Source organism: Cavia porcellus, unplaced genomic scaffold (assembly GCF_034190915.1).
Source record: "Cavia porcellus strain 051 isolate PalLab524CR breed Dunkin Hartley unplaced genomic scaffold, mCavPor4.1 scaffold_27, whole genome shotgun sequence".
Taxonomy (NCBI): Eukaryota; Metazoa; Chordata; class Mammalia; order Rodentia; family Caviidae; genus Cavia; species Cavia porcellus.
In genome coordinates, this window is record NW_026947510.1 from 12,934,700 (window position 1) to 12,949,697 (window position 14,998).

Here is a 14,998-nt window from a genome sequence, read left to right on the forward strand (position 1 = left end):
AGACAGTAAAAGCATCCAGTTGAACTTCCTATGTCTCAGGATGCTTTCAGTAAATGCAGTTAAAACTTTTGCATGACATGAACCACATTTACTATTTCAACAGAGTTGATCACCTATACTTATTTGGTGCCATGAGTAAACTGCCAAGAGCATTTTCTTCTGGCCTGTTTTCTTTTGCATGCTGGCATTTTGTCATATCCCTCAAACTTTAGATGCTCATCACCAAGACATTTCAGTATTTAGGAAGAATCTCCCCCAACCCTATTTCTTTGCTTTTTCTACCAGTTTCATCATATTCTTCTTTCTTCTACCTCTTCCCATTGGAGATGAAGAATCTAGGTCATACATTTAAACTGATATTCTAACTAGAAATCATAATACATCCTTCTTTGTTGCTAGGATGAGACACAATGTTTAGCATTCTGTAACTGTGTTACACTTTTGTGACTTTTGGCAGTGATAGTTTGTAGCCAATTGGTCTAGTTTGTTGGATCTATTTCATTTAGTTTGGTAAAGCTACATGGGTAAAGTTACATGAGACAGAGGGAGAATGTTTCCATACTTTTTCTGAACCACAACAGAACTTTCTATAAATGGAAGCAGTTCTGTAAAAGACAAACAAAATCCCCTCAAAATTAAAAATCAAACACTAAATTTATTCAAATATCATTCATGTCCCAACAAATGTTTTGGTTATTGCCTTTAGATCCACACCCTGTCCTGTATAAATGAGGTCCAGTGAGATGCCAGGTAATCTGCAACCTTCTGTAATTTCCAGTTTCCTCCTTAAGTAATGGCACAGAAAGGCAAATTCTGTGCAAATTTTATAGCATTTAAATCGTATCTGAAGCCACTTAAACAATAAGACCATAGTATTATTCACATGGCACACAATTAATTTAGGTTCATTTATGCCCATGAAGAACCTAAATTCAATTAGAACTTTGTCGAATTTATTCTACCCTCAAGAATTACTTTAATATAATTTGAACATAAATGGTGGATTTTAGCAACTTTAATATGTATAATAGAGTTATGATTGACTGAAAATCTATAGTATCATTCTTCTGGTGGCTTTAGAGTTCTACAAGAAAAGAATGAAAATAATTTGTCTTTGGATACCATATGATCTAATAATCAAGTGTTCATGTCCTGCATCATAAGGAACAAAATCGGCAGAACTAATCTAGAGTATTAACTAGAACCAATGAGGTGCACAGATTAAAGAGTATTGACTGATGTTGAACCCTATTTTTGCACCTTGTATTCTGCAAGACATCCTGTTTTTTCTGATATATTTATTTGTCACCTGTATACATGTACCATGATGATCACTGCTGAAAAATCTGCATCAAAGGATGTTTAATAAAAAAGTTGATGCTTTATCATGCACTTTTAAAAAGGACTCTGAACGTATCATTGAAAAAATATCTATAATGAAAAATCATTTGTGTCTTCTGTAAATAGAATGCTGTCCACCAATTTGAGCATTTTCATATTTAATGATAGTAGTTGGGTTACTTCTAGAGGACATTAGAATTGGAGAAATAGGAAATACATGTGAAGACAGGTTTTTAAATAAACTCTGCTTTTAAGCATGCCACACTTCTGGCTTGTACTGTCTAACTATTCTGGAATAGATCTCTATCACCTGTAGCATAATAATAATTACAGAAGTCTACTTTTATCTTGAAAAGTTCCATGCCAGTGAATTATGGATCTAGTGTGATTTGTTTGAGATAACATTTATATGTTTTCTAAATTTCCAGTGAAAAATAGAATGAATGTAAAGTTTAGGAAGGAAATATCCTATAGAATATTTTTGTATGATTTGGCTTTTAAAGCTACAACAAGGTTTTCTTGAAAGGAGGTCTCTACCAAATTGTATGGGTCTGTCATGTGTCCCAGTATAAGAAATTAATATATGAAAACCCACAAGTTTGAGAAGAATCTTGCTCCCTTTATGAAAAACTGTAAATATTTCCTTCAGATAAAACTCTGAGAAATCAGTTACTTAGTTGTGGAAAACAAAAACACCATTGCTGTAAATTTTTCTCATAAAGTGAACAATGGGAGATGTAATAAATGCAACATGCCAAGCACAGCCTCACTAAAAGCATTTATGGAAGGTTTAAATGTCTCAGTGCTAAGGTAATGAGAATGTGTAGGAGATAATTGGAAGAATTTGTTGTACAGTTCAACTTTTATAACTAGTGCATCTTGCTGTAGCACAGAAACTATCAGCTAAAAATACGTTCATCTCACGGGTTTTGTGTTGTGGAAGTTTACTAGTTGATGTGAATGAGTACTGACATGAAGTATATTTTTATGGATTTAGGTTACTTACCAAAATATTTAAGTTTTGAAAATGCAGAGTAGAAATCAGAGAATAGAGAACTAAGTTGGAAATGAATTTGTTTTTAGAAAATCTTGAATATGAATAAAATAATGGTGTTCGCTGAGGAGATAAATGCTTACTTGAGTGAAAAATTTTGGTCACGAGTCATTAGAATTACAACTAGATGTTTCCTTCCCTTGTTTTCTTGTCTCATACTAAAAGGCAAGCAAGGCCAGTCTCAGTACTCGACCTGTGACATTTATGGCATTTTCTAGATTTTCACAATATTGATACATGTAAAATAAATATATCCTATACCATGAAAACTCTGCTCTATCTTTCCAAGGGAAATGTGAAATTAACTTGAAAGTTTGCTAAAATCTAAAGAAAAAATGGATTATCTCAGAGCATAAAATCATGGCCATAAATCATAAACACTGATACTATAAACACAGTTATGGAGTTTATCACAGAATTTAAAAAAGTCTTACTGCATAGCGTATAATAACAATTTTATATATTTTAGAAATTAGCAATGGGTCATTGTACAGTTATGTGACATAGTTTGCTCTGAGAGAGCTAAAAAGGCCTTATATAGAATGACCAGAACAGTAAAAGTATTACATGGAGCAGTAATGGTGTGGCACCTGAAATAAATTGGTCCATAGAGAATAATAGTATTGAGTTGGTACAGGAAGTGCTTCTAACATTTTTTCAAATATATATTAAATGTTTGCCTGTTATTTCTTTCCTTTATAGAATCATAGCAAAATTACAAAATGTCATAATGTAATTGAAATTAATTTAAACTTCTGATATTATCAGTTGCTATTTAGAATTTTATTTTTGAAGCAGTGTTACATGTCTTTTAAAAATCTACTCAGACTTTTTGTTCTGTCCTAATAGTCTTTATCCATGAAAAAACGGAAAAATGGTTGTTGAATGTGATCAGTGCACACTATATGCATAAATGGAAATATCACACTGAATCTCACTTATGTTCATTTAATATGAATTAATAAAAATCAGCATTTTAAAAATCAGGTTTATTATGAAAACACATTATTTATTATTCCTTTAGTCAGATTATATTTCTTAGCTCCAGTACTTTACATTTCTTAATATTTAATCACAAATATATATGTATAACTTCCTAATAAAATTTAATTAAGAAAGCATATAACTAATGTGTATATATATATATGTATGTATATATATATATGTATGTGTATATATATATATATATCAGAGTGAAATAAGAATGTCTTTTTCTCCAAATCAAAGGAAGAAGAAATATTTTGGACGTACAATACATCAACTCAGAGCAGATGGGTGAAAGCAGATGTGTTAATACCAGAAGGTCTGAAGGCATTTAAGGTATAAAAGGAAATAAAGTATTTTTAATCGTAAGTTTAAATTTTAGTTTTGAAGTAGTGAATTTATCATCAACTACTAAATTTAAACTTGCATATAAATTAATATAGATTTATATGTCTGCGGAGAGTAATAATTACCTACACATGGCCCTTAGCACACCAAACTTCCCATGAGTGGAGAGACCAGTGTGTCTACTCTTGATCAAAGCTATCTCTTTCTCTGTGCATTTTTGTGTAGCAATTCAAGACCCTTGCCTTAAACAAGAGATGTAACATCTATTGTGAATATGATGTTGAAAATCCATGAAATAGATATGTAAATATTATGAATGCACTGATTCATGCTTTTATAATACTTGGGTAAGTGTATCTATAACAAGATGCATTTGAAACATATATAAACCCAGAGAAACTCAAGGAATGCTGTCTTTTAAAATATTAACTTGAGGTTTCATGTTTTATATAGCATATAAGTCTGTTTATGCTTGGGTGTGAGTTTCAAAAGGGACTGGCTTTATGGATGGCTTATGACACAAGTTTCATTCCTTTAGCTTAGAATTCATACATTTTCCAGGTGTTAAAGGGAAAAATTGTCAAAACAGTGATATGTAGACCTTTAATATTCCATAGACTTGTAAGCTTGAAATCTTTTTAAAAATTTTTTTTTTATTTTAAAAATATTAAGATAAAAGAGGACATAACAAAACAGATCAGAACAATTAAAGCAACATAGTGTTTCACAAGACAACCCAACATAACAGTAGATACCATAGTGTCTCTTTCCATAGTGAAATATTTGAGTATACCTTCATACACTATAGTATCAAACATAACAAAATAGTATAAAACCATTCAAGAGAATGAAAGTATTACAGGATATTCAGAACCAACTAACAGAAAACGAACAATGGCTACTATATTATCTTCTTATCCATAAGAAAGTTTGTTTATACTGTCACACATAATAGAATCCAATAAGATACAACATGATAAAACCGATGGAGACAGAAGAACAAAAGCATGGTAGGACTTCAAAATGAGATGATATTAAATCAGCACTAGATATTATAATGTCTTTTTTTCTTCAAAATAGCTGCTCATACCATCCCAGACAATAAAATCAAACAACTCATAATAAAACCATTCCAACTAATGAATGTAAACATTATAAGGCTTCAAAGAAATATCATGAGGAGTCATGATTACCATACACTTCTATGTATTCTTACCATTACATACTCTAGGGAGACTATACGGTATTTATACATGTGAGTTTGATTTATTTTGCTTATGAGTGTGGTCTCAGGCTGCATCCATTTATTGATAAATATCTCATGATGATCATTCTTTATAGCTGAGTAGTACCCCATTGTATAAAAATACATCTTTTTTATCCATTCCTCAGTTGATTGACACTTAGGTTGCTTGCAAGATCTGGCTATTACAAATTGTGCTGCTATATACATGGGTGCACATATATCATTGTGGTATAATGTTTTCAGTTCTTCTGGGAATATGCCTAGAAGTGGAATAGCTGGATCAAATGGGAATTCCAATTCCAGATTTTTGAGGAATCTCCAGACTGATCTACATAGTGGTTGCACCAGTCTACACTCCTACCAACAGTGCAGGAGTGTTCCTTTTTCCCCACAGCCTCTCCAGCATTTATTGTTGTTAGTTTTCTCTTTTTTTGATCCAGGCGAGTCTTTCAGGAGTGAGATGGAATCTCGGCATGGTTTTTAATTTGCATTTCTCTAATGAGTAATGATGATGAACATTTTTTCATTTATTTATTTGCCATTTGTATTTCTTCATCTGAGAAATGTGTATTCATCTCAGGTGCCCATTTTTGGATTGGATCTTTGAATTTTAGGGGTCTGATTTTTTTAAAATTCTTTATACGTTTTAGACAGAAGTCTTTTGTCTGAAGGATAGTTCACTAACATTTTTTCCCAGTTTGTGGGTTTTGTTTTCACTATGCTAGAGATTTCTTTTGATGTGCAGAAACTTTTTAATAAGATGTGATCCCAGTTATTGATTCTGGGAAGTATTTCCTGTGCGGTTTGATTCCTGTTCATGAATTCTCTACCTACCCTTATGTCTTCAAGGTTTTTACCCAATTTGTAAGCTTGAAATCATGAGCCATAGAAATTTTGTAGCAAATTTGAAGTTTAAATCACATTAATTTACTTATAAGTCGGCACTCAGCTTTTTAATCTCTGAAAGGAATACTCAATGGGTCTTTCTGTTTACCCAAACTGAATATTAAGGTTTGTCTTGTTATTTGACTCAAAGAGAAAATAAAATGTACAGTGTAAATTTGGGATTTATTATTGGTTTCTAAATGCATATGAAATGCAATTAATTTTTCCATGATGACAGACTTTTAAGGTCTAAGTTAAACTCACCAATTTTTGAAACCAAAAATGATTACTATTTCTGCATATTTCACTCCTTACTGTTACAAATATATGTAGTTATCAGTCCAATAATTTTCAAGTAGAAGATATTGCTTATGGGAAAACTAAATAGCAGTATATAAAGTGTTCTTATGATTAGACATGATTTAAACTTAGTATCATCTTCTTTTTATAGTTTTTATTTTTTATTAGTACATTTTTCCAATACATAATGATTACCTTGCTTATGGGCATTTTATACATGTACATGACACATTTTAATTCTTTTATAAACTCTTTTATCTCTTCACTTTTCCATCCTTTTGTCTCTTAATCACCATTCCATATGAGAAATATCTAACTCGCTATTTCTTATTATCTATCCTTTATTTGGCTCTATATTTTGTGTTTCTCATATGGAGAAACCATGTGACATTTATGATTGTGTGACTGATTAATATCACTTAACATTATGGTCTCAAGTTGCATCTATTTTCCTACAAATGATTCAAGTTTACCTTCTTTAGTAGAACATCAGTATTTCATTGTGTATAAATACTGTATTTGCTTTATTCATCTGCTGATGGCATGTAGACTGCTTCCAGGATTTGGCTATCATGAGTTGTGCTACTGTAAACATGTATATATGCACGTATAACTGTACTATGATGTTTTTATCTCTTTGGGAAGGTGCCTAGAAGGGGAATAACTAAATCAAATGGAATTTCTTGATTTCCTATCTTTCGAGGAGTCTCCATGCTGACTTTCATAATACTTGTACTAGATCCTTCCCAGAGACAATGTGGAAGGTTTTTCTTTCCTGAAGCTTCACTAGCATGTGTTATTATTTAATTTTTGTATAATAGCCATTCTTTTTGGAGTAAATAGTGTTTTAGTGTGGTTTATTTTGCACTCATTTAATGACCAAGTCATATATTTATTGATCATTTGTAATTTTTCTAAGAAGTACCTTTTCACTTCAGTTGCTCATTTTTTGTATTGTCTTTTATTTTGGGAGGGTCTAGTTTTTTAATTCTTCATGTATATATTTTCTAGATATTAGTCCTCTGTATTGGTCAGGGTTTTAACTAGAGAAAACAGAAATAACACAAGATATACAAATATATAAGAAATGACAAGATTGGCTTATGATGGTCAGCCGCAGAGTCAGATGAAGAAGCAGGCAGAGGGTGTCTACACACTGGAGGCCGGAGGATTCAATCCACGGTCTGGAGTTCACCCTAGTGTCTTGTGCAAGTCCACACCAGCAGGCTGATGGGTCTGGGACAGAGGGCAGAAGGCTCTATGATGAAAGGCTGAAAAGTCTACACTAGAAACAAGGAGACAAGGTCCAAACCAAACGTGAAGACTGGTGCTTCTCTGAGGAATGGAATGCATTTGTCCTCCTCCTTCCCTTTTATACCTCCAGGTGATGAGCCACCCTAGGGTGGGTCTTCTACATCTTGGGATGTAGAGTTCCTAAACTCATTTGTTAAGCTTCTAAATGTCTCAAGTTCACACAACCAACCACTAAAATCCACCCCATGTCAACTTGGCAACCAGACACATTTCTTTAAATTAGTTCCAAATACACAGACATACATACAATTGCACCTAACATGTTATAACTGTCCTTTGTACAAAGGGAAATGCACTACTTCCCCTACCATAATACACGATGTAACTTTTCTTTGGTTGATACTTACTCCTATGAATTTATAACTTTAACATTATAACAACTTTAACAGTTCTCAAAAAAAAACAGCATTAAGTCTAACATTATGCTATATTAAAACCATATTTGGGAAGAAATAGTAATTATAATCCTCTTTTCTGTAACTGATCACAGGGTCATAGCTGGTATTTAGAACTTCCTTCTTCCACTACCCATTCTATATTCCTTTGGCCTTCAGTAAGCACCTCAGCAGGTTTTGGTTCTTTTCTTGGTGGAGTGACCCATACCTTCATTCTTGAAGGTTCTGGACCACTTGTCACTTTGTCTGGACTAGGTTACTGTAATTTTCCAATGACCTTAATGACAGGGCATGGTAGTACTAAAAGGCACCCTAAGGAATCTCCTGCACTCCAAGTATATTCTTTTCCTCCATTGTGGAGTAGGAGTCCAACTTCCCCTTCGTAGTCTGGGTCAGTCACTCCTGAAAGCACTGTGACTCCATTTTTAGCTTGTTTCCTTAGAAGTATGAGGAGACCAAAATGACCAGGGGGAAGTCTTAGCTTCCAGTTCAATGGTACCATTGTCATGCTTCGTGGTATAAGCCTTCCCTCTCTGGAACCAAAACTTCTAGACCAGCAGAACATGAAGTCATGGGGATAGGAAGCAAAAATTTTGCTAGTGGACTAGGATTAATGGTGAGTGGTACCATTCCTACTTCTACCCCTTGATTCCTGGACCCATGAATCCTGGCTATGAGAGACACAGTACCATATAATGGTCATTGATTTAAAACATATACAGCCTGTTGAAGTATCTTATCCCAGCCTTACAAACTGTTGCCACCTAGCTGGCATTATAACTGTGTCTTCAAAAGGCCATTCCATGTTTCTATCAATCCAGCTCTTCTAGATGGTGAGGGACATGGTAGGACCAGTGAATTCCAAGAGCATGAGCCCACTGCCTCACTTCTTTAGCTGTAAAATGTGTTCATTGGTCAGAGGCAATGCTATGTGGAATTCCATGATGGTGGATAAGGCATTCTGGGAGTCCATGTATGGTAGTTTTAGCAGAAGCATGATGTGCAGCAAAGGCAAAGCCATATCGAGAATACATATCTATGCCAGTGAGGACAAAGCACAGTCCCTTCCAGGATGGAAGTGGTCCTGTCACCAAGTTGGAGGTTGATCACCCCGGGGAATGCTGCCATATCGGGGACTCAGTGTTGGCTTTTGCTGCTGGTATACCACACAGTCAGCAGTCGCCGTAGCCAGATCAGCCTTGGTGAGTGTGAGTCCATGTTGCTGGGCCGTGCATACCCTCCATCCTTGCCACCATGGCCACTCTGTTCATGGGCCCATTGGGCGATGACTGAAATGCCTGAAGAAGGAGATTGGCCTCTGTCTAGAGAACGAGTCATCTTATCCACTTGATTATTAAAGTCGTCTTCTGATGATGTTACCTTCGGTGAGCATTTAATGGGAAACAAATGTTTTTACATCTTTTGTCCACACAGTGAGATCTATCCACATACCTCTTTCCCAAATATCTTTGTCACCAGTTTTCCAATTATATTCCTCCAAGTTCCTGACCATCCAGCTAGACTATTGGCTATAGCCCATAAATCAGTATACAGTGTCACTTCTGGTCATTTCTTCTTCCAGGCAAAATGTACTACCAAACGCACTGCTTAATGCCCACTGACAATTTCCCTTCACCACTATCTTTTAAGGGTATCCCAGAAAGGGGCTGTAATGCTGCAGCTGTCCACTGGTGGGTGGTGCTTGCATAATGTGCAGAGCCATCCATAAGCCAGGCCCTAGCCTCCTCGTCCTCTGATAGCTGATCATATGGCATACTCCACAAGGCCATACGCGCATGCTGGGAAGCCAAAGGTAACATAGTAGACATAGGAGCCATAGGTATCTGGGCAACTTCCTCATGTAATTTACCTGTGCCTTCTGGGCCTGTTCTTGCTGGATCATGAATATACTACCTCCATTTAATGATAGACTGTTGTTGTGCACATCAAACTTTATGGTTTGGTGGGTCAGATAATACCCAGGCCATGATAGGCAACTCAGGTCACATGGTGACCTTGGGTCCCATAGTCAAGCACTCAGTTTCCACTAGGGCCCAGAAGCAGGCCAACAGCTGTTTCTCAAAGGGAGAGTAGTTGGCTGCAGATGATGGCAGAGCCTTACTCCAAAATCCTAAAGGCCTCTTCTGTAACTCACCAATGGGGGCCTGCCAGAGACTCCAAACAGCATCTCTATTTGTTACTAACACTTTGAGTACCATTGGACCTGTTGGATCACGTGGCACCAGTGGAAGAGTAGCCTGTACAACAGCCTTGACCTGTTGCAGAGCCCTTTCCTGTTCTGAGCCACACTCAAAATGAGCAGCTTTCCGAGTCACTTGGTAAATGGGATGGAGTAAGACACCTAAGAATTTATCTTTAATTTTCAGCAGATTAAGTGTTTCCATTTCAACATTTAGGTCTTTGATCCATTTTGATTTTAGTTCACTACCTAGTGAGAGTTCAGTATCTAGATTCAATCTTCTGCATGTTGAGTGTCAACCTTCTTAGAACCATTTGTCAAAGAAGTCATCTTGCTTCCAGTATATATTTTGGTGCCTTTGTCAAAGATCAAATAACTGAATGTGCCTGAGCTTGATTTTGTACTATTTGTTCCAATGACCTATGTGTTTATGTTTTGCCAGTACCATGCTTTTTTTAGCACTATAGTTTTATAATATATCTTCAGATCTGAGGTTGTGATGCCACCTCCTTTGCTCGTATCACCCAGGATTGTTTTTGCTATTCTCAGCCTCTTCTGGTTTCTTATGAATTTTAGAATTGTTTTCTACAGTTCTGTGAGGAATGCTGCATTTTGATTTGGTTTGTCATTGAACCAGTATGCCACTTCTGGAAGTATGGTCATCATGACTATATTGATTTTGCCTATCCAAGAACAGGGCACAGCTGCTTTATGTTTTCCAACATCTTTTTTTTTTTTCAGTCTTCTTTTCCATGGTCTATAGTTTTCATTGTAAAAGTCTTTCATAACTGTGGTTAATTTCTAAACACATTTTTTATTGATGCTATTGTGATGTTTTTTTAATTTCTTTCTCAGTGAGCTTATTATCAGAGGATAGAAACACTATTTTTGTGTGTTGATTTTGCATTCTGCTAGTTTGCTGAATTTGTTTAGGATTATTTTGGTGGAATATTTTGTTTTCTCTGTAGAGAGAGGGTTATGTCATCTGCAAATAATAGTTTGACTTCATCCTTTCCCATATATATCCCTTTTGTATTTTTCTTGTTTGGTTGCTTTGGATGATATTTTGAAGACTATGTTGAACAGGGATACTGAGGGTGGGCATCCTTATCTTATTACTGTCTTTAGAGGGAAAGCTTTCAGTTTTTTCCTCATTTAATATGATGTTGGCAATAGGTTTGCAATGAATGAGTTTACAGATTGAGATGTGTTTACTCTTTACATATTTTTTCAGTGTTGGTATCATGAATGTTGGATTTTTTCAGACTGTTAGTGGGGCTGGGAATTTAGCTCAGTGGCATAAGCACCTGCCTGGCAATTGCAATGTTGTGTTTTCAATTCCTGGTACCAAAAAGAAAAAAAGTATTTCTGTGTCATTTGTGATGACCACATGATTTTTGTCCTTGCTTCTATTTATCTGATGTGTTACATTTACTAATTTGCATATGTTGATCCATCCTTACATCCTTGGAATGAAGCTTAGTTGGTCATGATGTGTGATCTTTCTGATGATTTCTTGTGTTCTTTTTCCCAGTATCTTGGTTGAAGATGTTTGCATCTATGTTCATTAAGGACTTTGGGCTATTGTTCTCTCTGTCTGTCTGTCTCTCTCTCTCTATTTCTCTCTCTCTTTTTTTGGCTGGATCCTTGTCCAGTTTTAGGATCAGACTAATGCTAGCTTCCAGGAAAGACTTTGGAAGTACACCTTCTCTTTTAGTTTGATTAAACAGCTTGATGAGTATTAGTGTTATATCATCCCTGAAGTTCTTTTACCCCCTATTCAGACCACTTAATTGGTAGACATTTTAATTATTGCTTCAATTTTATCATTTATTATTTGATTATTAGGAGTTTTTGTATGTACTTGGCTCAACTTTGATAATTCATATAAAGTTTGGAATCTTTGCAATTCTTATGAATTATCCAGTTTATTGGTATACAGGTTTTCAATGAAGTTGATAATAATTTTCTGGATTCAGTGGTGTCTATTGTGATTTTACCTTTCTATTTCTGATTGCATTGATTTTTGCATTTTCTTTCCTTTTTTTGTAAGATTGGATAAGAGTTTGTATATTTTATTTTTGTGAAGTACCAATTCTTTGTACTGCTTTTTTTAGTCCTAATTTCAGTGATACTTACTCTTAAATTTATCATTCATTTCTTTTACTGATTTTGAATTTATATCATTATTACTTTTCTAGGATCATAAGGTGTTTGGTTATTTATCCAGGTTTTCTCTGGTTTTGTGTTTGGGATGGGCATTCACAGATATGAAATTTCCTTGTAGCACTGCCTTCACTGTGTCCTATAAGTTTGGTTAATGTTATCCTGACACATATTATCTTCTGATAAGAACTCTTATGCGTGGCATAATTTTGATTCCTTTTTATTTACCGCAGCATATTTTACTGGCTCGTATATGTTCTGTTTTGGAGAAAGTTCTATATGCTGCTGAAAAGACTTCATATTCTGTTTTTGGGTGGAGCACTCTGTAGATATCTTATTAATATTATCTTTTTAAGTAAAATTTTAGATATATTTGTAAAAAAACTTAATTCTTAAATGAAATATCAAAATTTTGAACATACGTAAGTCTATGCAGAAAATTTAGGCTGGGTGAGTGAGAGAGGAGTCAGTCTTTATTCTTACTATCTTGCTAAAACTTTTAAACATTTAATTCACTGATGTTCAATAGAACTTACTGCTGTAATGTAATTTTCGGTATCTGTGCTGTTTAATATAATGTGGGGCTTGTGAACATTTGAAAAGTAGCTAATGCAAGTGAGAAGCTGAATTTTAATTTTATTTTTATTAATTGAAATTGAATACTTATAATTGAACTATTAGCTTCTAAATTGGACAGTAGAAAATTAATTATTCACTATTCAGACAGTTATCTCTCCTTCTGCATACTTGATTTGGGTTATCATTATTCTTGGTAGAACTTTAAGGAATAGTAGTATTTTGACACCATCTTACATTTGACTGACAGCGTAAGCTTGTTTCACTTGTTAACACTGTGTTCCTCCAGAATAGCTAGCAGTATGTTTAGAGAAAATCATGTTTATTTTAACTGACATTTTCATTGTCTCTAGAAAAAAAGTATTCTTTTCTAAAATCTTAATTGATTTTTTTTCTACTTTTATTTAGTATTTTTTATCTCACACTTTCCAGGCAGGCACTTAACCCTGCTTAGCTAAATCTCCAGCCCCTCTACTTTGACTTTTTAAATTGTTGTTATTATACTGGGTTACTTTCTATCAGTTGTTAGTAGTGAAAAACTCAGATTGAATTATAGGTCTTGTATAAGTAATGATATTACTTTTTCTTGTCCATGAAAATATTGAGCTCTGAATATGAATCCCAAGTAACAAGTTTGTATTTAAGGACATTTGGATGGTTAAGTGGGATGCTGTATTTCCATTCATCCTGGGTGGATTCTCAGAGGTTTTACTGGAACAAATGTATTAATCAGTGCCAGGACAGTAGAATGAATTTATCAAATAAGATCTTTGTCGTCATTTGTACCTGGTTGTTAGTTAAATCAGTTTACTATTTAATCTCTATCATCCTTCTTTAGAGTTTTTTTTTATTAAAAGAGATTTCAAATTCATAGATTGATCATTTTTCCCCCTGAAGATTGTTTTTGAAGGTGTTATTCTGAGTGAGAGAAGTTTTATTGGGCTTGATCAGCTGTGGGTCTATGCCTGTGGACAGAACCATTCCAGACAGCTTTGTTCGGTGGATGAATTCACTTGTGCCAATGGCCAATGTATTGCCCAAGAATCTGTCTGTGACTCTCAGCAGGACTGCTCTGATGCGAGTGATGAAGACCCATTAACTTGCTGTAAGTGAACTGATAGCTTACTTGCTTACATGCCTTATTCCGTGACTGTCAGATTTAAGATGGTCTTTGTTTCTGTGATTAATTACTATAAAATAAGGTAAATCAATATTTTCACTCTAGAGTGAATAGCACTATTCCTTTGCTAGTTTTCATGCAATTTTAATATTTTTGTGTTTATCTTTAAGACTGCAAACACAAGCTCTGCATGTTTCCCATAAGTGAATAGTGCTAGTGTTGTGTTTGTGTGAAGAAATGTATGTGCATTTTGTTACAGAATAGAATGGAGGTGACCGGGAATCTCCTTGTCCTTCCTTTTACCAACATATATTATGGATTGCTAACCTTTATTAAATATATGGTTTTGCTCCCATACCTAACTAATTATCTCTAAAGTCATGGAGAGAGAAAGAGTGAAGATGAGAAGGGCTGCCATCACCTCCAGTACAACCATGATGAGTGGATAGGTCAGCTCAGCTGCTGTTGGCAGTCGTGAGGGCAAACAGCCTAATACTTCCTTTCAAGCCTTTTGTGGAGAGTCTGTGATGGAAGAATGACAAGAAATCCATTACTGTTTAGACCTACTCATATATTAGAGAAAGTGAAATTTAATTTACAATCACTATGATGGTACTCATAAAAGGTAACTTAGCAATTAAGTTTCTTGTGTCTTTTCAGAAACCACAAATTCCAGCTAAATGATTTTATTTTGTATATCACAAATAAGGGGATTTTAAAACTATTAAAATGTTGTAATTTGATTTGCTGTATTTTAACATGAAACGCTAAAATAGTGAAAATTTTGTTGAGTGGTAGGAAATATTGCAGTAAGATAAATGTTGGCTTCTTAATGAAAAGATCTTTGTATAAGACGCTTTTCTTGATGAGTAACTGGATTTTATTAAGAGTGATTAAGACAGACCCCGGGAGAGGGAAATGAGAAAACAAGGAGAAATCCCCTGATGGTCTGATTGTAAACAGTAATTCAGTTAATTTCTCAAATTCCTAGCTTTAAGCCAAATAGTCTACTAAACAATACGATCTCAGTGGAGAGATAAAAGCTTTACTTTTATCTCTGTTGTATGTC

The 14,998-nt window shown here is 34.6% G+C and overlaps 1 protein-coding gene across 1 annotated transcript in view; it reads left to right on the plus strand.

The window, feature by feature from the left end:
* The window catches only part of Malrd1 (MAM and LDL receptor class A domain containing 1), a 647,937-nt gene that overhangs the window by 67,552 nt on the left and 565,387 nt on the right, over positions 1-14,998 (plus strand). The window contains exons 9-10 of the mRNA XM_063237894.1: positions 3,623-3,715; positions 13,707-13,914. Of these exons, the coding sequence (XP_063093964.1) occupies positions 3,623-3,715; positions 13,707-13,914 (301 nt within the window). The remainder of the gene's footprint in view (positions 1-3,622; positions 3,716-13,706; positions 13,915-14,998) is intronic.